This window comes from Microcaecilia unicolor, chromosome 12 (genome assembly GCF_901765095.1).
Source record: "Microcaecilia unicolor chromosome 12, aMicUni1.1, whole genome shotgun sequence".
NCBI lineage: Eukaryota > Metazoa > Chordata > Amphibia > Gymnophiona > Siphonopidae > Microcaecilia > Microcaecilia unicolor.
Window position 1 is genome coordinate 27,954,574 of NC_044042.1, and position 27,330 is coordinate 27,981,903.

A 27,330-nucleotide genomic window follows, 5' to 3' on the forward strand; every position below is an offset into this window, starting at 1 on the left:
GCATTTTATTTCAGAACAACTCCCTTTGGGCTGGGCTTGCTCCCACCAGGGGATTTCTCCCAAGTGCCCTCCTTTCCTTACAGGGACTTACTCTAATAATCCCAACCTAATAGGGGATTACACACTTTCCCCTCTGCTCACCACCCCCATCCCTTTACTTCTTTTTCTCTCTCCCCCTCTCTCCATGAGTCCAGCATACAAATCTAGACTAAAAGCCCACCTTTTTGATGCTGCTTTTAACTCATTCCCACCTTAGTAATTTCGTTATCCCTTATTTATCCTGATTAGATTGTAAACTCTTTCCAGGCACTGTCTCATCATGTTCAAATGTACAGAGCTACATACCTCTAGCATGCTATAGAAATGATAAGTAGTAGTAGCATTTCTTCTCCTCTCTTTTCCACCCCTTCATCCAAGCTTTTTCCTCCCTTTCTGCCCATCTCCTCCTATGAGTTGGCATCACTCTCCCCCCTCCCTTCACAATCATCTCTCCTCCAGTATACATAGCGGAACAAGGTAAAAAGCGGATTACCCATTTCAGGAATGTCCATTGGAATCCATTAAATCCAACCCAGGCCCCATAACTGCCTTGACTCTGTTTGGAATGTTTCAATAAATTGCCTCAGATTTCAAGACCTTTGTCCGTGCCTCATTGACCTCTTCGTGCGGGCATCACTGGATCTGGGCTAATGTGTCTGGAACACTGTTTGACAATCAGTGCACTAGAGTTTGCTGTGAGTGATGCCTATGAGCAGAACTCTAGGGTCTAGGGGCTTCTACATTATTCGATGCAGTTCTTAAAAACTCAGCTTCTTCTATTCGCATTTTTCAGTGTTTCAAAACAAAACTGCAGTGCACGCAGGTAACAGTTTCACCCCTTCCTAATTATTACAGGTATCACACACTGTGGAATCAGGCATACCGAGAGGGCAGCTAGTGGGCTGGCTGGGTCCTGAGCGAATGAGGAAGAGGCAGTGCACCGCGCATGCTCTTTCCTTTCCAGCTCCGGTTTAGCTGTGGTTGCAACTAGCATCAAGGTGAGTAGGCTTCTCGTTTTAGCATCCATCCGTTATCTTTACCATCCCGAGTTCAGGAATGTAGGTGGATGGTGGCCTGATACGGACGTACACTCACTCAGCATCGCATGGTGCTATATCCGAGCGGGAGTAGACAGGAACCGAACAGAGTAGGCCTCAGCCCTGCGCTCCAGTAACCATCGGGCCGGGACTGTGTGTGTGCCAGGCCGCTCTGCTCCGTGGAGTTGAGCTCCCAAGGATCTGAGTCGCTGGTCTTAAGTTTGTGTTGTCCACCACCTTACTACTTCAACAGAAAAACTACCAAGTTCCTGGGGCAGGGGCCGTGGTGTTTGTGAAACTTTGTAAAAGGGAGCTAGCTACAAAGCAGGGCTTGGAGCTGTAATTGCAGAGATATCCATTCCTCCCGTACTTCCAAAGGTTTATTTTGTGTTCCAGTGTGCTATCACTTTTCCTTTCTGGCATAATTACATTCGTCTGCATCTGCCTCGCTATATTCCTACAATTTCCCTCCCTTGAAGTTGTCTTGATTTGGCAGGATTGAGTGAGATGCACATCTTACCTGCCGCAGCTCCCTTCTCTGTACTTGGAACGGGGGCTGTAGTTTTCCAGGAGCCGCTGGCATCATACACTTCTAACTTCACAGGTAAAGTGGCAGAGTAGGAATTAACAGCAGCAGATAAGATGTTTTGCTCACAGACTTTCGCTGAAGCACTGGGACTAGGGAAAGGAGCTCTCAGCGATGTTCCTGTACGTCCTTCTTTCTCTGTGCTGGCTGATTTTGGAACATATTTGAGGTGCTCCCGCATCTTCTGGCGTCATTCCTTTAGTCCTTTGTTTTAACCCCACCTTCATAGTCATCATTTATTGTACACAGATCAAACATAGTAAAACATGGCTGAGGTGTTCTGAACTCCAGTTGGCTTTTGATGGATGTAGTAATTTTTATCTCTCAACTGATGGACCAGTAGTACTTATTTCTTGATCTTTTTGGCTACAATCAAAGTTTATGTTTGAACTAAGGATGGTTGCTACTTGTTTTGACTTAGATTTGAAAACCTTTGCATCGTAGGAGGTTAAGGGTTTGCCACCTTAACTCCCACTGGAGATGCAAAACTGGTTGGCCCTTGACCAATGCAGGAGAATTAAAAATTTTCTGTTAAATGGAGACATAGTTTTGCTCACTATGACTAGAAATGGATATACAAATGGGGGGGGGGGGGGGTATTTAAAATGTAGTTAAGTTTTTAGGATAACCTTAATGAATATACACATTTGCATGCAAACGTTTGGTTACAGATCCTGAAAACTTGACTGCTTTGTGTTCCTCAAGGATAGAGTGAACTTCACTGGTGTAGAGGATCAGTGGGGAGAGGCTGGTATAGAGCAACCGGTTTATTGAGGTACTAAGGTGCTAATAGCTTATGGTGCTCATTTTCAAAGCACATAGGCTTATAAAGTTATGTATTAATCTATGTAAATTTGTAAGTCTATGTGCTTTAAAAATGTGCCTCTGTCGTTTAGGGAGCTAGTATATCCAGTGGGTTTGCTTTAGTGCACACTGATAGGAATTGGGAGGGTTGCCTGCGGGAGGGGGTGGGGGGGGGGTCTGGCAATGGCGGGGGGAGTCCGGGGGGGGGGCTAAAATGTGCCCCCTCCCTCTGGCCCCCCACCACCCCCTCCCGCCGCCAACCCTCCCCCGCTGCCGTTGCTTACCTTTGCTGACGGAGGACCCCAACCCCTGCCAGCCGAGGTCCGCTTCCACCTGCCGCTGCCTTTAAAAATATTTCTTCAGCTGGCGGGGGATCCCAACCCCCGCCAGCCGACCCGAGGTCTTTAAAGTTCTTCTCTTCTTCGTCCTCCGTGGCTGTGCTGCTGTTGAATCCAGTTCGGAGTCTGACGTCACAGCACGTTGTACTTTTTTGTGTATGGTGTACAGCATTGCGTATGCCTTGTAGCGCTATAGAAATGTTGTTGTTACATTTGTACCCCACGCTTTCCCACTCATGGCAGGCTCAATGCAGCTTACATATTGTATACAGGTACTTATTTGTACCTGGGACAATGGAGGGTTAAGTGACTTGCCCAGAGTCACAAGGAGCTGCCTGTGCCTGCAGTGGGAATCGAACTCAGTTCCTCAGGACCAAAGTCCACCACCCTAACCACTAGGCCACTCCTCACCTCCAATAGTAGTAGTAGGATGTTATTTACTGATGTAACTCTTTCCTGTTGTGTGCTATAGAATTTGCATTACCAGGTTTCTTCTGTGCTGTGAACCATTTTGTAGTTTATCCTATTCTGAAATTCTTTCTCTCATCTTTGGCTTTAAGCTCAACTCACTGGTGTGATTAAACTGGGGGTTTCTGAGCCTGAAAATGTTATTGCATGAAGTGTATTTCTCCTAATTGGTCAGCAGATTAAGCTTGTTTTGAGTTTTAAAGCTGTTGCAGAAAGACTTTCTCTGTTCAAATTTCAGCTTATGGAAAGGCAATCTGCAGTACCATTGTGCAGCTACTTTCAAAATTGATGCCCCAGGCTTTGATTGGCATTGAATTTAAAATCTAGCCTGAAGGTACTAGATTTTCCCCAGTCTTAACCAGGGAGCAGAGAGAGATCTCTTTACTGAGGCCCTGTGAACAGTTATATTTTATAACCAATGAGCAACTACAGTTCCTGAACTACCCAGATAGTAAACAGATGTTTAGATGGGTTACTGAATATGGAATAATTATAAAACTGTTATTGCTTGCTGAGATCACCTTTGCCTGTTCAAGTTCTGTGATGATAAACCATTTTTAGCAGCTCCTTGTGACTCTGGGCAAGTCACTTAACCCTCCATTGCTCCTGGTACAAAATAAGTACCTGAATATATGTTAACCGCTTTGAATGTAGTTGCAAAAACCTCAGAAAGGCGGTATATCAAGTCCCATTTCCCCCTTTCCCTTTATTGACTCTGCTGTCCTGGACTGACTTAAGAATCCTGGTTTGTGCTTTTGGGTGCTTTCTGGGAGCTATGGAACCCTAGAGTGTGGTCCCAGTGTCCTAGAAATAACCGGGGAATAACCTGAGAATGGGAGACTAGCCCAGAGGCACCCCAGTTGGTGGGAGGAGGGAACTTGATCCATTCAGTAACCTGTTATTGCTTGCTGAGTTCACCTTTTCTGTTCACTGTTCAAGTTCTGTGATGAACCATTTTTAGTGTGACTCTGCAGTCCTGGACTGACTAAGAATCCTGGTTTTGGGTTTGTGGGACCCTGGAGTGTGGTCCTAGTGTCCTAAAAAATCACCGTGGAATAATCTGAGAGCGGAAGATTAACCCAGAGGCAAGGCGGACCCAGTCGGTTCGAGGGGGGTGCTAGTATAGAGCATGAGCTCAAGTGCAGGCGAGGCCGGGCAGTGCTGCAGGGTAACCCCAGGTGGGGTGCTGTGCGTTTTGTGACAGATTTTTGTCCTTATTTGATGGCAGCGTGATGGGATTGTCAGGCTCAGTGTGTGGTGTGAGGGTCACCATCCACCGAGTGGTTGAGTTTTTTTTTTTTTTTTGGACCTGTAACCTCCAGACACAGAGCACAGTGAACGAGTGCAGCAGTAACAGGTTCTCTTTCCTGTTCAGTTTTTTTTTTTTTTGTATTGTTAGGAGATAAGTAGCCTGCTAATGGCGACTGGTAGCAGCCGTCAGACACCGAATTTGCCTGACCTAACACAAGAGTGACCGCATGACCTCAGCGAGGAGGAGCTGAGGACCTGCCTGTGCAGAGTTCTCCTGGGGGGGAGACCAGACTCCTAGTGGACAGAGGCCCGTGAGTTGGTAGGGCCAGACGCTACACCCGCTGAGATCTAACAGATCTACTTGGTAGAGCGACAGCGGCGAGAGGAACGGGAAGAACGACAGCAGCGTGAGGAGCAGGAGTTCCAGCTGCTGAAACTGAAGTTGGAGATGGAAATGGCCGGTATGCAAAGCTCCAGCCCAACCCCTGCACCAAGGCCAGAGGCAGGATCCACAGCCCCGATTGGGCCCAACCTGTTTGTGCAGTTTGATGATACCCGAGGTGACATAGATGGATATCTAACTGCCTTTGAGAAAATTTGCTGCTTCAATGAGATTTCTCAGAAAGACTGGGTGCGCTTTTTGAGAGGAAAGCTCACTGTTAAAACATTAGTCATTCCAAGGACTGCCCATGGAGATGTGCTCCCAGTTTGAGGAGGTGCACAAAGCTTTGTTGAACCATTATGCTTTTACCCCTGAGACCTACAGACTAAAGTTCCACACTTTGCAAAAGGGGGCGTATAATACTCACAGGGAGTTTGTGATTCAGCAGTGGCTCCGTGGCGCCGAGGTTCAGACCCTGGAGGACTGCCAAAACCTTATGGTCCTGGAGCAGTTTCTTAAGCGTTAGATGAGGGAACATGTTCAAGATCACCAGTTCCGTACTCCAGAGAAGGTGGCTGATTTGGCTGACATCTTTGTGGCTAACTGTCCCTGTTTGGTAAAGAAAAGCCATCTGTAAACCTCACAAGTTTATTGTTTTGGACTAACCAATATGGCGGCAAGCTCCAGCCATTGGCTTCAGCCCAGATTATGAGCCAGATAGGCTTATGCTGTCTCATTAATCCTCCTTGGGCTGCACATACTGTAGCAGAACTTGTGTATCCACTTCTACCCTAGCTGAGATAATATTCAAGCAACTCGCTGACCTCATGTGCAACTTTCTTTAAATTAGTCCCCTTATTTTCTTACTCCTGTTAATTCTATCTTATCTGTCTATATGTTTCATCTTTCTTACACCCTATGCTGCTGTCTATTAAAATGTTTTATTGCATATTGTGTTGACATGGTAATGTTACTTAATGGACGAAGACTATTTGAAAGAGATCAGTTGTCCTGAGGCAGATATATGAAACATAGCTATGTTGGCAATATGTTCTCGATAACAACAATAACTACAGCAAGACAAGTAAGATGTTTCTGCTTGTTATAATTCTAAGAGTTTAAGATATACATTAAGAAAAGTTTAGTATGCATTTTGGTGGCATTAGGAGTTGGGGAAAAGTTGAACTTACAAATGGACTGATGACAAAATATGATGGGCGGTAGTCTCCCTAGTGCAAGTAATCTAGGAGAGCAGCACTGCTGACTGGTCCTAAAATTAGAAATTATAAAATCCTTTTATAATATGAGAGGAAAACCTCCCTAGCGCCCGTTTCATTTCTTTCCAAAACGGGCCTTTTATACTAGTTAAAGTATGAAAGGAGGGAAAAATTCATACTGGCCAAATTAAAGCATTGGCAAACTGTGCAGATACTCTAGGTGCAAATGTGTAAGGGGGGTAGGGCTGTGGGATGCACTCAGGACTCCTTAAGATTGCCAACTGTTTTTTTATTTTGATTGATCTTCATAAGGTAGAAGGAGGCTTAATGCATGTGGACATGAGTTTAAAACCTTTGCTCCCATTATTCAACGCTATGTAACAGACCAGAACGGCTGCTGACTGGTTAAATAACGCTTAACCGGTTATCCGACAATATTCAGCAGGGGATAACTGGCTATCCCCCAGTAAATATCCCAGGTTAGCGACTAGCATATTGTCGGACATAGCGGCCAATATAACTGGCTGTCGATTTTAAAAGCCGGTTTCTGGCCGTGTTAAAACCTGGTATATCTTTTGGCTGGTTTAAAGATGACAGGCTAAGTCTGAATATCGACTTAGCCGTTATCTTTAAACTGGCCAAAAATAAAACTGGATATTCAGTGCCGGTCACCGGAAACGGCCTGGCATTGAATATCCGGTTTTAGCGCCAACCGCAGGAGTTAGCCGGTCTGAGTATTGGCCTCTCTGTCTTTAGTTCTCTCGTTCTCTCAGGTGTGAGCCTGCTTCCAACTATAGGAGATGCAGTTCCAACTGCTGCAGCATATCTACACTGATTAACTGTAGGGAATTGCCTCTTTCAAACTGGCTTCCTTTCTTATCTCCCCCATTCAGACTTAAACCCATGCACATAGATACGCATGCAAGCATATACCAACACCCACGTAAACCCACGCACATCATATATGTTTTGCAAAACACAAGTGCAAATATAGATGCATATGTAGAGGGGTTGAAAAGAATTCCATGAACCATGCTTTCGCCATATGTTGTAATTGTTTTGCTTCCCTGAGTAAAGCAGTATATCAAGTCTAATACACCATAAACACTACAAAGTTGATTGAAAATACTGTATGTTAAGCAAGCAGAGTTTGGAAACTGATAAGATCCAATAACGTCTTTGCCAGTGAGTTTGGATATGTTGGTTTACCATATTGTTCCTCAGTTTATGAGCCCTACTGTAATAAGAGTTGAATATTTTGGCCATTTTCTCAGAATATATGTTGTGGATTAACCCCCAAAGTGGCTCTATGTGTTTTGAAGCACTGTGTATGAAATGTGCTGGGGTCTTGCTGACTAAAAGTTGCCATTTTAAATCCAGTTTTTGCTTTTTGAAGCCTTTTCTCTGCTTCTTTAACTTATTCTCTTTTTCACTCTTTTTTTTTTATAGATGTTGATGCCCAAGAAGAACAGAATTGCCATCTATGAACTCCTTTTTAAGGAGGGAGTGATGGTAGCCAAGAAAGATGTCCACATGCCCAAGCATCCTGAGCTGGCAGAAAAGAATGTCCCCAACCTCCATGTCATGAAGGCCATGCAGGTATATGAGAACAAACAGGTGGGGGGGGGGGGGGGGTAGTGCATATAGATAGACTGAGAAAAACTAGAATAGAAATTAAGGGGCTGTAGAAGGGAAGATATTAGGAGATATAGCCATGGCACATTGAGTGGATAGGGCAGTGTGTGGTGTATAGTGGGCAGTGTTCCTTCTAAGGACTGAGTTGGTGTGAGCAACACTTTTTCTTTGTGCACAGAGGACTGAGTTGACATGAGCAAAAATTTTCCATTACATTACCTTGTCAGCACTTCTTACAGATACATTCACACTCGCATACATAAACAACTGAAGTTGGAAATAATTCATGAGCCATATTCTGCATGCCTTTAGTTAAAGCTGTTGTGAATTTTACTCACATATTGGATGTTAAGTGCAGCTTAAAGGGGAACACTTCTCCCCCTTTATGAGCACCACTCTTTAAAAAAAAAGGGGGGAGGGTACAGTGGGGGTTCATTTGAACACAACAAAGAAGAACCCCTTCACTCTGTACCAACTACCTTCCCCAGTATTTCTGTTACTGATGGTATTATATACGCTGTATGCACTGCAGGGAATTGTATACCAAAAAATGAAAATAATGCAATATATTGAACAGAATAGTATTCCTTAGCATCCCTCCAGACCGGCCCAGAATGTGACTGATTTTTTTATTTTTGTTACATTTGTACCCCACGCTTTCCCACTCATGGCAGGCTCAATGCGGCTTACATGGGGCAATGGAGGGTTAAGTGACTTGCCCAGAGTCACAAGGAGCTGCCTGTGCTGGGAATCGACCTCAGTTCCCCAGGACCAAAGTCCACCACCCTAACCACTAGGCCACTCCTCCGTGAGTTGTGCACGCCTTCCAGCAGGTGGAGACTGAGAACTTTGACTAGAGAGGGCCAATAAGAGCCCTGGCTAACTAGAAACAGATTTAGTATTCTCAGTCTCCAGCAGGTGGAAGTTGGTGAGCCCTTTAGTCTCTTTTCTTTCTGATCTCTTTCTTTATAGCTTAAACAAAAAGGTTATTTTGAGCGCAGAATGTCTTTTGCAGGCTAAGGGGTACTATTAGTTGTTTCTTTCTGTGCACCAGTGTCTCTTGCCTTGTTCTGGAGGCTGAGGCCCGCAGCCTCGGAAGTGTCACACTTGAGTATCTCGGTCCCTGCCCCCAAGTCCTCCCATTGTGTCGTTGCATTGTAGCGTGCTGCCTCCTCCTCCTCCTCTTCGAGGGAAGAAGAGTTTGAGGAACAGGAGAAGCAGCCACAAAAAAAATATATATGGATTGAGGCACGAACAAGCAGGGCAGCTCTGTCTTCACCTTTGCAAGCGGTGGCTTTGTTTTTTTTCATGGCTCCAGGAGTTGGCTCCAACCCTGCCATTGGAGTGTCGCCGGAGGCAGGTCCCTCTCCGCTTCCTTGTTGGCAATCGGCGGTCGGGAAAGATAAGGAGCGGGCTCCCGTTTTGGTGGGAAATTCAATTTTGTCCTTGGTCTGTGGCAGCAGACCAACTGGCTTCCCTGTAGCTCCACTTGACAGCAGTCTGGATTGGCTCTGCCTGGACTACCAGCAGGACCGGAGGGGAGTTTCTGCAGATGTACAAAGCCTTCATATTGCACAAATCAGGTCCACCTTCAGCCCCTTTAGGAGGGTGCTTGGAGAGGCAGGTGGTCTCAGCAAAGCGGCCTAGGGTATCCTGAGATCCGGAGGAAGATCTGGGTTCTGAGCCAGACCAGGAGATGCCCCTGCTGGAGAAGGCCGATTTTTAGATGAAGGACATGTTTCTGAGGACCCAGGTGCAGAGACTGTCCTGCTGGGTGAGGATCTGTCAGTGGTTGGAGTCTTTCACAAAGAGGATTTGCAAGAGCTTATGTCTTTGTTAACTACAACATTGCAGTTTGAAGAAGAGGAGCCCACAGCTGTGGAGGGCTATAAGGTAGATCTCCTGGTGAAGGGCATAAGACCAGATAGGACCTTCCCTGTGCACCAGGATATCAGAGATATCATTCAGGTACAGTGGGATGTGCCAGATACCTTTAGACTTGCTAGGTCTATGGTTCATCTCTATCCAGTCCCTGATTTAGACAAATCCCTTCTTAAGCCTCCTGTAGTGGATTGGGTAGGCTCAGCTGTTTAAGAGAAATATTGTCCCATGGATGGGGACATGGTACTCAAAGATGTTTAGGACTGTCGTATAGAGGCCCTATTAGAGTAATTTTGATGTCTCTGCTTTGGCAGTCCAGGCAGCTCTCTGCAGTTTCTTGATAGCCAGGGCTTGTTTCCGCTGGTCTGAGAGGGTCTTGAATAGAACTTTCGATGATCTGGCTAAGATTGAGATGGGTTCAGCCTTTTTGGTGGATACTTTATACAATTTGCTGAGAGACTCTTTTAAATCTATGGCCTTTGGTGTGGTTGCAAGACGTTCACTTTGGCTGCTAGGTTCATCAGCGGATGCGGCTTCTTAAGTCTAAGCTGAGCTGGTTCCCTTTTTGTTTGGAGAAGAGTTGGACAAGTTAGTCCGCGGTCTGGTAAATACTAGGGTGCCTCAACTTCTGGAGGACCGGCCTAGGACATCCGGTCACGGCGTGTTTGCTGGCCATAATCGCAGACAAGATTTTCGCTGGTATAGGCCTGGTAGATTGGCTCTGGCTCAGCCCATCCTGCCTAATGAAGGATGTCGGGTCCAGCCTCTGAGTCCTGTGGGAATTTGCTTAACACATTTCTGTTGGAGGTGGGCCAAGATTACCTCCGATCAGTGGGTGCTAGAGGTTATTTGAGACAGGTACGCCTTAAGAGTTTGCGTAGCATCTTCAGACGCCTTCTTGGAGTCTCCCTGTCTCAGCTCAAGGCGAGCATGGTGAGGGATACTCTGAAAAGGCTTATTGAGTTGCAGGCTATTTGACCAGTTTCCTCTTCAGAGATCAGACAAGGGCATTATTCCATTTACTTCGTTGTCTCGAAGAAAGAGGGACCTTTCCGGCTGGTTCTGGACCTCAACGCTATCAATCGGGCTCTCACGTTCACCAGTATGGAGACTCTTCACTTGGTCATATGGCGGTTTGGTGGAGAGTTTTTGACCGCACTAAGTCCTATCTACATTCTGATTTGCCCCATGCACCAGTGTTTTCGTTGCTTTGCAGTTTGGGCAATCGTTATCAGTTTCGAGGTCTGCCTTTTAGTCTTGCTACATACTGCAAATACTATCAAATGTAATCTCTTTCAGTTCCCACACACCTTTAACTGATCAATGAAACCCTTTTTAATGTATAACAATTTTTATTGATGACAAAGCATCTTGATTACAACCATCAACTATGAACATACAAAATCAAGTGAAGAATTAGCACATGTAAACAGCATGATATCCGTTGTCAAAGCAAAGACGCTGAGGAAGCCTAATCTCTTTAAAGAAAACCGTCAAATTCAAATCACGTAATAACATAGTGGATGACGGCAGAAAAAGACCTGCACGGTCCATCCAGTCTGCCCAACAAGATAACTCATATGTGCTACTTTTTGTGTATACCCTACTTTGATTTGTACCTGTGCTCTTCAGGGCACAGACCGTATAAGTCTGGCCAGCACTATCCCCGCCACCGGCTCTGGCACAGACCATATAAGTCTGCCCAGCACTATCCCTATAAGGCTGTGCTTTTCATTTTTAAACAGCCCCAGCAGTGCACAGAACTCAGCACAGTAACATAGTAAATGACAGCAGATAAAGACCTGTACGGTCCATCCAATCTGTCCAACAAGATAAAACTCATTTTACATAGTATGTGATACTTTATATGTATACCCGAGTTTGATTTGTACTGAACTGCATTCTACTCTACTTGGCCAATCATATAGCCAAACTGATATTACACCACAACAATGGATTGTTCCATAGACTTTTAGACATTCTCCAAAGTAAGCGATGACAAGGGTGGGAATTCTGCTTTGCCAAAGTTAAAGCAGACAGAAAGAAAGAAAAAAAAAAAAAAAGGACCACTGCTATAAGAATCTCTTGATCAACCGATACAATAAAGGACAGCTCTTATGCAACAAAACATTACTCACAGCTCAGCATCTCGTTAAACCAGCCAAATGAAATTAAAAATGCAAAGGCAAATATATAAAAGCTAGGAGTAATAACTGTCAGCATTATTTGGAACATCAATACAATTTTTCAGTGACCAGGGAATTGCCTGACAAAACTCATAATATGTAACCAAAGGACTCCTTTTGTGTGCTTCTTAAGGAGAATCCAATATTATGGATCAGTATACTTAGTGTGCTCCACTAATACAGGGAGGGGTCTGGAGTGGTAGAGGAAACATTGATCAGTTTAACACCTGTGGTGCTTCTGTAATATTAAAAGTGCTGAATTTTTTGGTTCTCTCCTCCATACAGTCTCTGAAGTCTCTTGGCTACGTGAAGGAGCAGTTTGCCTGGAGGCATTTTTACTGGTACCTGACCAATGAGGGCATCCAGTACCTGCGGGACTTTCTGCATCTGCCCCCTGAGATTGTACCAGCTACTCTACGTAGAAGCCGTCCAGAGACAGGCAGACCTAGGCCCAAAGGTAGGCGCTAAGGAGAGGGTGGGGGGGGGGGGCTTGTAAGAGAGCTCCTGAGTTCTCAGCAGAAATGGGGATTTTTGTCTAATTGAGCAGAGATGGGGGTGGTGCTGTGAGAGTGCTGCACCTCAGTGCTGTCATTTCTAGGAGTGTTTTACCAGTGCTGACTTTTTTTTATTTTTTTATCCCTGCATTTTGACTACTTCTAGGCCAACATGATGCATTCACTGATCTCTTGTAACTTTCTTCTGAGAAGTTAGACACTTTGTGTTTCTCCCTGCCCATACTTTGAGGAAACTTAACCCTAGCAAAACCCCATGCCATGCAATTGTGGCTTTTGTAATGCGACCAGAGACATTCAGCATTTACATGATGCCGTTAGTCATAAGCCACAGATTATAACAATTTATGGCTGGATCAAAAGTCACAAGTGAACGTGAATATGCAAATCTAAATGTAGAAAAACATCAAGTGGTGTCAAATGTTTTCATACAGAAATTAATTTTGTTTTTAAGATGAACTGAAGAGTAGAAAAGATGATTTTTTTTGCATAGTTCAGGTGAAGCCCATTGCATATGTGCACGATTGTAGGTCGTTGGTATGTGGTGACATAGGATGTACTGTGCATTTAGACTTGTCACTTGTCTATGCTTACTGGGGTGTTTGAGTTGCATGTGTAACTGGGGTGGCATGTATTTGGGTGCACATGCATAGTTCACTATTGTATGACCCAAGGCCATTATAGATTAGCCAGGGCTTCTCACTCACATCCCTATGTTAATCAAATTTCCAGTCTTTTGTTGACTGAGCTCATGCCCTTCCAACGTGGGAGGAACCTCAAACTGTCATGAATTTTTATATCAGTGGAAAAAGAAGTTGGAAAGTACACGCTGAAAACATGATAGCATATTTTTCTGTAAGATCTGAGTACGCAAATTAGACATTCCATTATGTCTTCCCACTATTCTAGAACCTGTGGGATAGTTGTGTCCATCATCCAGCAGAGAGAGAGAATGAATGTGGGTGAGCGATGGGTATTGGTAGAATGCAAGAGAGGGGATAGGGATTGCTTACTTGGAGTATAGGCATGATCTATGTGTATGATTTAAATAGGTGGGAGTGTGTGTTGCTGAGTGAGTTATTTCAGTGAGTATGTGACTTTCATGGGGAGTGAGACTGGATGCAGTATGTAAATTGTTTACCCTTCTCTCTCTTCCTTCCCTTTCTTAATTCTCTTCAACCTTGACAACACCAGGCCTCTCCCAGGCAATTGCCCCTAAATGTCAGTATGCAGCAGGGAGAGCAGATCCCAGCTGCCGGTGCTTCCACTACTGCTACCACTACCATCACCCTCCAAGCAGTAGATAGCTCATGCTACAGGAACTGGCCTTGCATATGTGAAATCTATTGATGCTGAGCCAGGGCAGGTGGCAATAAGAGGCAGCTCAGGTGGGGCAGATGGCAGGGGAAGGGGTGGAGTGGATTATAATCGGCATAGTACAGGAAGGAGGAGGAGGAGATGCTGAAAGGGTCCTTGGCTGCAGACTCCATAAGTCATGAGGAATGGGAAAAGGAAGAGCTTAAGGCTCATATCAGAATGAGGGCTGGCAATGGTGGAGGGGTGAAAAGGACAAATGATTGTTGTCAAGCCTAGACCTGGATTCTCAAAGGAACATAAGCAGGGGGTGATGTCAAGCCACTTTTGCTGTGCATTGGGCCTATAGCCTCCTCTTTCCACTGGAGCCCAGACCCTGGGATTACATCGGAGTGGCAACTGCAGCAGTTCTGTTCTTGCCAATATCACCAGCTTTTGCCACTGCATAAACTCTTGTTCAGCAGTTGAAGTTTCAAAATTGCGTGTGGTTTTGAAACAGTATGTTTGGGTGAGTGGATGGACACTTGACAACAAGTACTACCACCTGTTGTGAAATGCACTTAAAAACATACAGGGTACATTTTGTTATAAGTTTCTTCTTTCTGGTATGTTCCCAGTTTTCTCTTTAGAAAAGAGAACTACATGACGAGAAAAGGTTATTTTCTGTTCTGTCTCCAGAATATTCCTGGTTCTACTGTGTTCATTGGGATGTCAACATATTTATGGGTGGTATCTATGTGAAGTGCTTTGAGTTCGAGATTAATGACCTTATAGTATAAAGAGCAGTTTTTACTAGGTATTATTATTATTACTAACATTGTATAGCGCTACCAGACGCACGCAGCGCTGAACACATGACATAGAGAGACAGTCCCTGCTCAATATGTCAATATCTACTGCTTGACCCAGTATACAAATTGGAAAAGGATTAAAACCCTACTAACAGTTCACATTGTATTTTAATTGTCTCACATTTAGGGCCCTGTTTACAAAGTTGTGCTAGTGTTTTTAGTGCGTGCTAATTGTGTAGACTCCCATGGGAATATTATCAAGAAAAATATAATTGATCAGCATTTTATAATTTTGTTAGGCGATGGATGTGGTCCTTGGTGGCTCTATCTTACAGACTTTATTTATTTTTCTTAGGCTTGGAAGGCGAGCGGCCCGCCCGTCTCACTCGTGGAGAGGCCGACAGAGACACTTACAGACGCAGTGCTGCTTCTCGTAAGTATGAGGCAGGATGGCTGATGGAAGCCCTTTGCCACCTCCACCTTCCTTTTCTAGTTTTAGCATGGGAGGATAGCAACTTTCACTTTCCATCTTTCGGTGTTTTTAAAATCAATTTTTCTGCATATTCAGTTTTTCTGGGGAATATTTTTGCTGCAGTGTTCCACAGGATACTGTAAAGGTAAGTAATGGCTTCTGAGCCAAACTGGTCACCCCCATCTACTGTGTTTTTCACTCTGGTATATATTGATCCTGACGTCATAGTTACTGATACTCATAGTGGAGTCAGCTGGTTCCTGTTCTCTCTTCATTTTGCCACATGTTCTTCTTGTGCTTGAATTTTAGTAGATCTCTGCCACAAATGCTTAGTCTTCCTTGTATACCAGTTATACTGAGACTGTTGTGGTACAAATTTCCAGTTAAGTTTTCATTCTTGTTTTTAAAGCCATTACAACAGCTTAGCCTAGACTAAAATTCTTGAGCTGCAGTCTGAAATTGTCCTGTCTAGGGGACTACACTTGGCAGGGCTGCCGAGGAGGGGGCAAAATTCCCTGGGTGGCAGTCCCCGGTCTCACCCACCCTAGGCTTTATCGACAGCCCCTCTCCGTCCACCACCGGGCCCCCTGCATTCAAATCGGCATCGCCTCGCCTCCAGGCCTTCCTTCCCTGTGTGCCGCCCTTGTCTGATGTAACTTCCTGTTTCCCGAAGGGAGGCGATCTGCTACTGCACTTTCACACGGAGGTGAGGCGCTGCCGATTTGAATGCAGGGGGGCTGTCGATGGGGGTGGGCGGGTGAAGACTGGGGACAGTGACACCGGCGGCCTGAGTAGCGATTTGGGGGGGGGGCGGCGGCCTTGGCCCAGCTCAGTCTCTCAGTGGCCCTGACACTTGGTCTCTGGTGTTTAGATCAGGAGCTCAGTCAGAAGAGCTTGTGACACACTTTTAAGTTTAAATCTGAGCTCTGCCAGTGACTGTGATTTGTGCCATCATCTCCCTGTGCTTCACTTCTGGTCTTGGCTCTATATTATCTTCTACAGGTTTCTCCGTCTCCATGTACCTAAGTTTGTGCAAGTGTAATTGAGTTATAGGAATACTGTTCTTCCTTAACCTCTTTTATAAGAAACAAGATCGGATGCAACTGTGGTTCCTAAGACAGCCATTTCTCTTCCCTTTGGGAAAAAAAATTCTCCATTTATGCTGTAGTTTCCCTTTCCCTTTAAAATCTGGGCTACCTGGCTTTGCTGTGTTCTTCTGCTCTGCATTGTTAGGATCCAAGGACCTATCCTTGCTGTCTAGCCAATAGGAACTCTCCTTTGTTATGCTACAAATTAGCAGAATCTGATCTATTTTTGTAGCAGTTCAGTTCACTAATTTTTATTTAAAAAAAAAGTATAAAAGAGTTTGTGGATGTCCTTAGCTACGGGCTCCATCTGCCTTGTGTTATAATAAGGAAGTGTGTGGTAATCCTATTAAGATGAGAAGCAGCCTTCTGCCTTTCTTTTGTAGTCAAGCCAGAAACCAAGCCTTGGGACCCAAAGCATGGACTGTCCGTCTGCAGGGCTGGTGTTGATGTGCCTGTCAGAAAAGGTGGTATATCAAATTTGCTAATAAACATTGTTGTAATACATGGATTTGTCATCTGTTTTGCAGTTGGTGCTGACAAGAAAGCTGAAGCTGGTGCTGGAGCTGCAACAGAATTCCAGTTTGTGAGTGTTAACCACAGAAAGGTTGCCATTTACAATGGGGCTATTAAGCTGGCTGCTAGTTTAACCTTTTTAACAGTGGGACTGAATTTTGGGGGTGGGGGGGGGGGGTTCTAATTTTTGATAAATGTTTACTTTGGTAGGGGTAAATTTTGCAGTGTGCTTCCAGAGGAGGCTGGCTGAGTAGAATTCTGGTGGGAGCTAAAGCCCTGCTGGGGTCGTGTCCCTTGGTTACACTCTCAAGAGTGACCATAGAGAAGGTTGGAATTTAGGGGCATCTAGGATTATAAGCATGACCACTTTACCAGGCCATTAGGGCAGTGAGGTGACTAGATCACAGGAGAAAGCATAGATGATGTGTTTATGCTGTCTGGCATGGCACCTCAATTGTTCCCACCTGCATTCAGTCAATAGAGATTTTCTATGGAGGGTTGTATCCCTGATCTCCTCTCCCCTGGCCTTTGTAAATTGTGTTGCTGATTTTGTTGCCTAGCCTTTGTGCTGCCTTTCCCCTACCCTTACACAGTGTTGGCAAACAGTCTTGTAGAAAGCATAGATGGGCAGACTGGTTAGACCATATGGTCTTTATCTGCCTTCATTTTTCTATTATATATGTTCTCATCCATGCCCCTGCCCCCTCTTGCTTCTGTACCACTGCCATCTCCTGTCTACAAGCGTTAATCATAGCTGTTAGTGGATTCACTGATTAGCTGCTTCTGTCTGCTGAAGTCTTGCAATCTTATTGAGCCGTGTGTCGGTGTCTGGTGGTGTGCACATTGGCACACTGCTGCTTTTTTGGCTTATGATATACAAGATGGTGTCTATTGTAAATATGGAAATATAGCTTTAAGAGGCACAGCTCTTCTATGTAACTGAGGCAAGATAATTTCCTATCAGATAGGAAAGCTAGAAATCAGATGTATGTAGTACACCTGCTGAGCATTCTCTGGGAAACCAAAGGTCTTATCCTTGCATCCCTGGAAAGATGCTCTACAGGGGAAAAAAAAAAGGGGGGGGGAGGAGGGTACAATGGTTTATTATTCAATTTGGATTCCGTAGGCTTTGATAAAATATGATCTCTATATATAAAAGGCACCTCCAACGTTCTATGAAGCCTCCAACCGGAACTTTGAAGCGGGCGAGATATCCGGTTTGCCCAAGAGTGTGTGCCCCGCCCTCACGTCGCAATGTGATGACGACGAGGGCGAAGCAAATACACTCCACGAAACGCCATCTCCCCCTGCCCCTCGCCGGCCATATTTCACATGCACACCGCATCGCGAAGCGCCAACGACAGCAGTGGACAGGTCCCTGGAGGGGAGTTGGGGGACAGCTGGGTCCCTGGCCATGGGTGGCTGCAGGGGGGGCCGGGGGATGGAGCGACAGCAGCGGACAGGTGCCTGCCTGCAGGGGGGTTGGGGGACAGCTGGATCCCTGGACATGGGTGGCTGCAGGGGGGGCCGGGGGATGCAGTGCCAGCGACAGCAGCGGACAGGTGCCTGCCTGCAGGGGGGTTGGGGGACAGCTGGGTCCCTGGCCATGGGTGGCTGCAGGGGGGGGCCAGGGGATGGAGCGCCAGCGACAGCAGCGGACAGGTGCCTGCCTGCAGGGGGGTTGGGGGACAGCTGGGTCCCTGGCCATGGGTGCCTGCAGGGGGGGCCGGGGAACAGGACGGTCGCTGGACACACAAACCTTGCTAGCGCCCGTTTCATCTCTCAAAGAAACGGGCCTTTTTTGCTAGTAAGCAAATAAAATGTCTTGGAATGAGGAGCAGTGCTCAGTCTTTATTTATGGCTCTTGCGCCCATCTCACCCTAATAAGATCCATAGTCTCTGTAGACATGTCACTGGGGTACCGATCCTGAAAGGCACATAGTAGAGCCGCGTGAGGATGTCTGGATGTGTGACTTATATTGCGGCATGCATGAAATGTACATGCAATCAGCCTCTTCTACAACAAATGGAGGGGGGTAGGCAAACACGTGCACGAGGTTTTGTGATAAGCGTAACTTGTGCGTGTGTCCAAACTAAAAATAAAAAATGTTGATACACATTGGCTCTTGTTTTTCTGTGCCTAATATGAGCCTTGCACAAATTGTTTGCACTTGAAATTTTTGCAAAGCTCATATTTAGGCACAGAACAGGCACTGATGTGCACTTTCCCTTTCGGTTTTGTTCGGACAGAGAACATGTTTGTTACCTTCCATCTGTCTCTCAAACTTGCAGGGGCTTCCTTCAGCTTGCATAACAAGACAAAATCAGCACTTTAATATGAAAGATAGACAAGAAATCCTCTATGCAAAACCACCTACACCACCCCCGGACCCTCTGGAAAAATGTTTACATTGTGCATGCATAAAGTGGATGGTGTACTCTCCGAATTGCACAGAATACCTTAATTAGCTTGTTAACATACATTTTAATACAACCTGCATTGTCTTCCTATGTGAGCTAACACCCGCGCACAGTTTCTCTCTGCATCACTTGGCGCACTAAGCCTTTGACTCCTTTCTGTATAGGCCCCTGGTTGGCCTCCTTAAACAGTGGAGAGCAGAGTCTGGGTCAAATTGGTAGGAACAGGTCCCCTGCCAAGACACAAAGGGAAGAGAGTTACCTAAAGCAGGAGCAATGGCAAGTTGCATGTTGACCTCTCTACTGCTGCTGTGTGCTGTTAGGAGCCCCTAGCTTGCCTGCACATCAGTAACTGGTGCAGGCCAAGAGGAAGCAGGAAGCGTATCAGATGCAATTCTCATACCAAGGATGGGGCTTGGGGCAGCTGCTGTAATTTAGCTTCTGCCCCTAAAGACAGCCGTGCTGGACACACACTGCAGTTTAGAAAAAATAGAATTGTGCAGGATCTCATAGTTATATAATTTTTTTTTCTTTTGCAGAGAGGGGGCTTTGGACGTGGACGTGGACAACCACCTCAATAAAGCTGATTGGACTTGCGTATAATACATAGAAATAAAGGTTGACACGTGATGTAGTTAATACCTTTTATCTTGGACTCATAATTTGACACACGCTTTCGAGGGTGCTGCTGTCTATCAAATAGATGAGTACAACACAAGCTAGGGATGAAGTTACCATATTGTACCTTTCAGGTTGCTTACTGTGTGGATGGGTGAGGTTTGTTTTCCCAATTGTAAAACATTTTAAAGTTTTAAGAGTGTTTGCTAGAGATGAGCATTGAATTTTTGCTGTTCACAAATAACAGCACCCCAACCAATATACCTTTTAACTTTATAACTTGGAGAACAAACCCTACCTTGCTTTCATTGGAGTTCAAACTGATGTTCACCTATTCAGTTGACTTCATTCCCATCTCAGTCTGCACTGACCTGCTGTAGGGAACAGAACTTGGAACAGCTTGTCAGAAGTGTATTGACTTAGTCTGTTATAAAGGTATTGCCTACAGTGTATTTGATCTTATTTCTATATATTTGTGTGGACTGATTAGGCAACTGCCCTATTTTGTGTATAATAAAACTTCAGTGAAAAACCCATACTTGCTTTCTTTTTTTAATAGGGGTGGTAACGAGGATGAGTAGTTGGTCAATGTTGCTTTTGGTTGTCAGCAGAAATCTATCCTGTTGACCTATGTGTCAGAAGTGACACAGTAGCAATGAAAAAGCCAGTCCTATTCACCAAGTAGTGTATTGAATCACATACGTATAACAGCTGAATGATTGAAACCTCCGGAGCTCTGTGGCAGCATTATTTGCCTTCGTGTAGTTCAAAGCTGTAATCATTGATCCTTCAAATATGTATATGAACCATTAGTCTTTGTTCCTTTTTCTATATGCGCTTTAAATACCAATCTTATTTTATCAGTATTCTGATGTAATCCAATAGTCTGTCCCAACAAATTCTATATATGGAAATATCATTGTGGTGTACTGTTCCAGGGGATATTTTTCAGCAAAGGTGTTGAGCACTAAATTTACATCCAAAGTAGTCGAAAGCAACATTTGTTAGGGATTCATATATCCCATATTTCTGCCATATTTTAAGTAGTCTGACCAAGGAAATATTCCATTCATTTTGTATTCTGTAATGATGATGACATAACATACCTATGTTGTGATCCTAGACGTCTGTTTTTATTGGTTGAAATTAAGTAATAAAAGCATCTGATGATTTCAGAATGTTGGAGCAGCTCCACGAGTATGCTGGCCCTAAGATAATAGCTATCTATAAATAAACAATATGACCAATCTATTTCTTAAAGCCATTGTACTAATAGTTGTTTTCCAAATAGAACACACCATAAACAGCAGCCTTTAGGGGATGATAACAATTCCCTAATTTGTGAAGTGCGAATACAGCATTGAGAGGAGATGAGACAAAGTACCTGATCTACCCAAAATGAATACAGCACAAATAGTTGAAACAAGACCTTAAGAGAGGGGAGAGGGCAGAGTACACAGTCTCCAAAGTATAATTACCATTGTATGGTGTCAGCATGAATGGCTAAAGTGACTAGGGAAGGAGACATGGCAGATTTGTGGCCTTGGCCCCAGTGAATTATGAAGCTGGACTTTAGGGCACAAGCAAATAGCTGCTGTGGTATATGTGCCACCCTTTGAGTACCCATACAGATTGGTTCCAGATTTCTGGACACCTAAAAGGGAGGTGTCTAAATACACCCCTCCACAACACTTACTGGGATCTGAGCTGGGGGCCGGCAGATGCATTGTGCTGTGAGCTGGGCAGCCCTCAGAACATAAGGGAGAGCATATTTGTCCCAGGCAGTGTCCTCCTCACGGGTAATGCCTGAGGCACTATGATAGTCTTTGCAGCAACAGTCCTTGAAGCATTAGAGAGAGCATAGCTGCCCCAGGCAGTACCTGTGAAGGAGGACACTGCTGTTCCATCTTCTCTTCACAGGCCACTACTGCTGCTCTGGAGACCATGCTGCCCGCCTGCAGCACTGTGCCTCTGCCAGCCTGGACCGCCCCTAGCTCAGATCCTAGTGAACAGGGGGGCAGACTCGTAAAAGATGCCCATATGGGTACAAAAAACTGCAGCACCCAAACTGGTGCTTAAACACCTGTGCCTGAAAATCACGTTTCCTGTGAGGATGGCTGTGGTTCTTATCCTGGGGCCTGCTTTCTCCACTCTGTTAGGGGAGGTGTGTTTTTTTTTTTTTTTTTTTTAAAGGTCCATTTTTGGATAAGACATTCTGGCTTTTTTTTTTTTTTTTTACTAAGCAGGCAGGTTTTACTATGTGGTAGATAGTACCATGGACCTATGCTACTATCTCCTGGGCTAATAGGTGGGAAAATGTGGGATACAAATGCTATAACTAAAAAACAAAAAACCCTTCATTAGCTGCCTAACATGGGAGAGGGGCATGCCATGGGTAGGCAGTGGAGTGGCTGGCTGTGATGGCTAGTGCACTACGGGCAATCTAGTAGAACAGTGCACTGTCAATGGAGGTGCAGTGATGCTCACTCTGCCCAACACAGCACTGAACATCCCCCAGACCTCCTCTTGAGACCTACTAGGGGTTTCCCTAGTGATCTAGTTCCATCCAGGTAGCCCCAGCATGGGGTCATGGCACATGGTAAGTGCTGTGGTGTGGTGTTTAGAAGGGGGATCAGATGTGGCAACTGCTCATGCTTAAACTTATTTCTTTGGCCTACACTGTTACGTTGTGCATAGTTTGGGTGCTCCCATACTAATTGACTGCCCTGTTCAATAAATGCAGGACAGATGCAGGCCATCCCCCTGCATTTATTGCACAGATTTAGTACTTACTGCACATTAATTTTTGTGGTAAGTGCAAAATGTGCCACAGTTCAGTAAAAGGACCTCTCTCTTGTTCGGTTTTAGAGATGGTTTATTTAGGGCATCCTACCTTAAGATGGTTGGAGAGGAGAGTAATTCTTGTTCTAGAAGCAAAATACTCACACTTTTGTTTTCTATTTATTGGAGATATTGTGTATTTAATGAATTGTGTTATTATAGTATTTATTTAGATTTTGCTCACACCTTTTTCAGTAGTAGAGGAGGGTTCACAATCTAAGTTTGTACCTGAGGCAATGGAGGGTTAAGTGACTCCCAAGATCACAAGGAGCAGCAGCGGGATTTTAACTGGTTAGAGCAAGTCTGGTGCTCTAACCACTGGGCCACTCCACAGAATGCATTTTAAACATTTCTGCAGTTATGTGCAGATTTCTTCTGGTCAAATTGTAGGTTTCAGTGAATCCCTCTGTGAACAAGTCATCAACTTCTACAATCACAAAGTTCAGCATGGCATCTTGGAAAATAATAAAAAGTAAATAGGCTAGGTGCAAAAGATTGGATACTTTTTCAGCTGAAATGTGGGTGAGGCACAGAATGTTTTGTGGTGTCTGCTTTCTTTATCCCTTTGGTGCCAGTGTGAGGGTTTATTCTCTTCTGCCAACAGATGACGATTATAAACCACTGGTTTGGTAATGGCACCCTGTAAACATCCTGTGCAGTCCTCAGCTACACAGTAGGTTTGTTTTTAGTGCATCTGGAGATTGTGTAGACTTGGGCTGTTTGAGGTAGGCCTGGAAGTGATAACACTTATGTGATTAATCTCAGGATTGATTTGGTCTGGTTTTTAATATTAAAATTGCTGCTTTTAAACATATTGATTTTTGATAGAAAAGTTAACAGCTCTATAGAAAGATAAAGTCAATGCTTTTGACTGCAATGTGCACTTCACAATTTCACCACAAGATGGTCCCTGCTGCATAAAAGTACTAAGGGGAGTGTGTGTGTGTGCTGTAAATTTGAGACTAACTATACTCTTCATATCCTGGCTTGGGTTGAGTTTCATTACTATCCTGGTATGTGTGGAACTAACCCCATGCTCCTAAGTGCTTAACAGCTACTACCAGATGCATCCTTAATGTCTCATTGATTAAAATAAGCAGAAACAATCCATTTTCATGTCTGATTTTAAAAAAAATGTCTTTATTAAGGAAACAACTTGATGTTTTGTTTTAAGTTAATAAGTAAAGTGATCAGTAATAGGCCCTCTGTATCAAACATTTTAATGCTAAAATGTGTGGCCTTTTTCAGGGGGGAGGGTGCAATAATAATCTGCACCTCTTGATATTTTTTGAAACGTTTCTAGAATTTTCAGTCACTGGAAACATGAATTTCATAAAAGCCCTCAAATGTATGAGCAATGCCCAATGTGGTGCTAAGAGGAGCACTTAAAGGAAGAAAAAAAAAAAAAAAGTAAAATCTAGATAAATCTCACCTGCCTCCATTGTGTGCTTCAATCTATAGACAGTGAAATGGGGTTGGCCACAGCTGTACCAAAATTTTGCCAAACACATCAAATCCCAATTAATACATTTATAAAACTGGAGTTCCACTGCCCCTGTGAGCACAGTCAATGGAATAGCGACAGCCATTCAAGTATGGGAATTTCTGTGAGATTAAGAAGACCATAAAGAGTGAATATTCATAGTCGCTCAAGAAGAAGGAGCCTAAGTGCAAGTGAGTGTGTGTGTGCACTTTCCAGCCTTTGGAAGCTACTGCTGCTCATTACTGCACTTCCAATTTTAGCAGCCCTTGTTGCTTCTAGAAGTGTCATAAATTTCACTCAGTTTCTGCAGTGCAGGGGTGTCTGAGAAAGTAGGAGGCCCACTTGCAGCTGCTGTACCTCCTGAAAAAAGCCCCTTACCTTCTTTCTGAAATTATGGGGTGGGGCTTTTATGCCACTGAGAGCAGGATGATTTTTAATGATAAACTGGTCTTATATCCTGCTAGTACCTCATAGTTCAAAGTGGATAATGCAATCACAAGACACCAGAAACAATCTTCTGGGAATTAAGAGCTAAACCAAATCAAGAAGTAGAGTGCAAAACAAAATTTTGAAACTGAAAACTTTTAACCTTTTTCCTAAAGGTAGATAACTGAGAGGTATACAAATAGCAGCAAAATCTTTCCAGTGTCTAGCTGCCTGAAAGGCCAAAATTAGTTCAAGTAAATGTAGTCTTTTCTTCCCCTTGGCTGAGGGGAACGAGAAAACCGTGTCACCCTTTTGTGTTGCCCTCTGAGCTGCAAGAAATTGGGAATGACTATAAAGATAATTAGGCGCCAGGGCATACATGATATTGAAAAGGAAACAAACCAGCTTAAAAATTACTCTGGCCTTGGTTAGTAACTAGTATAATTTTATAAAACTGGAGGAAATGTTGTCAAATTTTAGTTAAACTAAAAATCAAACAAACTGCAGTGTTTTGTATAGTCTGAATTTTTCTAAGAAGACTTATTAGATTCTAGATACATAAGATTACTATAGTCGTAACTGTGAAACCAGAAGCGCCTGTATTTAAAGTTTAAATTGATCTGTTTCAAAATAAATCTGAGCACATCGTTTCCTCGTTAAAAGAAAACACTTCTTAACTAAAGGGGAAACTTGATTTTCCAATGAAACTGAACAATCAACTAAGATGCCTAGAATCTTAATAACGGGGTGGGGGTGGGGGGGGGTAAATTCTTGTTTCTGTCTGGGTTGATTGTCATGGTGATGGTCCTTAACTGAAAAACTAGCTATCCATGTCACTATTTGGTAACAAGCAGTAGGGATGGACAGCTAGAATTTTTTCCTGTTGTTTACAGGAATGTTTTGTGGATTTTTATCATTCCAGGACAAATGTTGAGTGTGCACATTTTCTAATAGTGTACATGTGCATGAACCATCATGCAAGTGTATACACACACACACACACACACTATCAGGAAAAGAGTACACACTCTACTGACAGTACATACTTTCTGATAGTGTGCACATTCACAACCATCAAACAAGTGCATGCAAGCACTCACTATTGTGAAAGGAGTACACACAATACATACTGTGATACTGTGTACATGCACAAACCATCCTGCAAGTGTGTGCAAGCATGCTCTATCAAGAAAGGAGTACATGCTCTTTTGTTCTGACCCCATATTCATAAAGGCAGGGTACAATGTAATGTATATTTAGTATGAGTATTATTTGTATTTACTTGCACTGTCTGTGTAATAAATAGCACTGTGTATTAGGGACTGATTTTCCTGTAGTTTGCAGTATCCTGTGTCTGATTCCTTGTGAGATTTCCCGATTGGCTGTTAGCTCTGAGCTAGGCCCAGCACTCCCTCTCTACCCCTGTGGGCTCTCTGAGAGAGACCAGTCTTGCTTAGCATGCTTTTGTGATCAGCAACCATTCTAGGGGCTGATCCCTCTTTACTGTAATTCCATCAAGATTTTTCACCATCTCCCCAAGTCACTCCCCTTTTATTTACCTTTTTTTTTTCTCCCCCTTATTCTCCTTTGAGTGTTACAGCTTTTCCTCTCAGCTGGGGTGAGGTTCTGGCCTACTCCTTGCCTCTGGAGGGGCTAGATGCAGACTCTGCAGAAGGCAACAATTCTGTCTAAGCAACTTAACTGTAAGTTAGATTTTCTTTATTCTGAGTACTACAATAAAGAAGATTTGCTTAAGAATTGAGAGTCTACTGTAAAGTTCTTCTTGGGAATGGTTTAAGCTGGCTGCTTAAGCTACACTATATTTTGCCTAGAACAGTACAGTGAAAAATCTTAGACACTATAGTAAAAATCTCAGGGGGTGTGAAAAATCCTGGTCACTCAATGGATTCTACAAAGTTTAGTGGACATATATATACAGAATAATTATATGTGGAGGAGTGGCCTAGTGGTTAGAGTGGTGAGCTCTGGAACTGGGGAACTGAGTTTGAGTCTCACTTCAGGCACAGGCAGCTCCTTGTGACTCTGGGCAAGTCACTTAACCCTCCATTGCCCCAGGTACAAATAAGTACCTGTATACAATATGTAAGCCGCATTGAGCCTGTCATGAGTGGGAAAGCGCGGGGTACAAATGTAACAAAAATAAATAAATAAATGTGAAAGAGCAGAGTTACAAGTGCATTGCTTCAAAGCTTCTAATGTGTGATCCAAGTGAAAAATAATTTTGCAGAACTGTGCAGTATAATTAATTAATTTTGTTACATTTGTACCCCGCGCTTTCCCACTCATGGCAGGCTCAATGCGGCTTACATATTGTATACAGGTACTTATTTGTACCTGGAGCAATGGAGGGTTAAGTGACTTGCCCAGAGTCACAAGGAGCTGCCTGTGCCTGAAGTGGGAATCGAACTCAGTTCCCCAGGACCAAAGTCCACCACCCTAACCACTAGGCCACTCCTCCACATATAATTACTCTATATATATGTCCACTAAACTTTGTAGAATCCATTGAGTGACCAGGATTTTTCACACCCCCTGAGATTTTTACTATAGTGTCTAAGATTTTTCACTGTACTGTTCTAGGCAAAATATATAAAAGCCCAAAGCTTCAGCTCTGTCTCTATAGCAGAGCAGATAAACATTTGTTAAAGTAAATTGCATTGCTTAAAATAACATGGAGTCAGTTTGAAGGGAAATCTGGACTGTTAAAGTAAAAAGCCTGATAAAACATGCTGCTGGAGAGTTATATAGAAAGCAGTTTCGACACATTTAAGGAAACACTCTCTGAGGAAGTTTAGCAAGCTAACAGTTGCATGGCTTGGAATTTTACTGTATGAATTTCAGTATAAGACTGGTCTTGAATAAACTGAGAATTGTGGAACTTGCATTCAAGTCTATAAGCACAGGATTTGTATAGATTTCATAAGCTTTCCAGGCAGTGTGTTGCCAGCTTCACTGTAAAGAAAGGCAAACCTGCCTTTTATCGCCCTCTAAGCTCCCATTGTTTCCTTC

General features: G+C 44.0%; 1 protein-coding gene across 1 annotated transcript; it reads left to right on the forward strand.

Annotated features, from left to right (window-relative positions):
* Positions 1-932: 932 nt before the first annotated feature.
* On the forward strand, positions 933-20,086 carry LOC115481916 (40S ribosomal protein S10). Its single transcript, XM_030221383.1, has 6 exons — positions 933-1,037; positions 7,572-7,721; positions 12,110-12,281; positions 14,797-14,874; positions 16,529-16,584; positions 19,472-20,086. The coding sequence occupies exons 2-6, from the start codon at positions 7,572-7,574 to the stop codon at positions 19,511-19,513; spliced, it is 498 nt and encodes a 165-aa protein (XP_030077243.1). The 5' UTR covers positions 933-1,037; the 3' UTR covers positions 19,514-20,086.
* The last annotated feature ends 7,244 nt before the right edge of the window (positions 20,087-27,330 follow it).

Bases quoted from the DNA above. Each gene is read 5' to 3' on its own strand.
- LOC115481916 (XM_030221383.1), top strand. From the start codon at position 7,572: ATGTTGATGCCCAAGAAGAACAGAATTGCCATCTATGAACTCCTTTTT. The intron at 14,875-16,528 runs GTAAGTATGAGG...TCTGTTTTGCAG, and splicing joins CAGACGCAGTGCTGCTTCTC to TTGGTGCTGACAAGAAAGCT. The intron at 16,585-19,471 runs GTGAGTGTTAAC...TTTCTTTTGCAG, and splicing joins CTGCAACAGAATTCCAGTTT to AGAGGGGGCTTTGGACGTGG.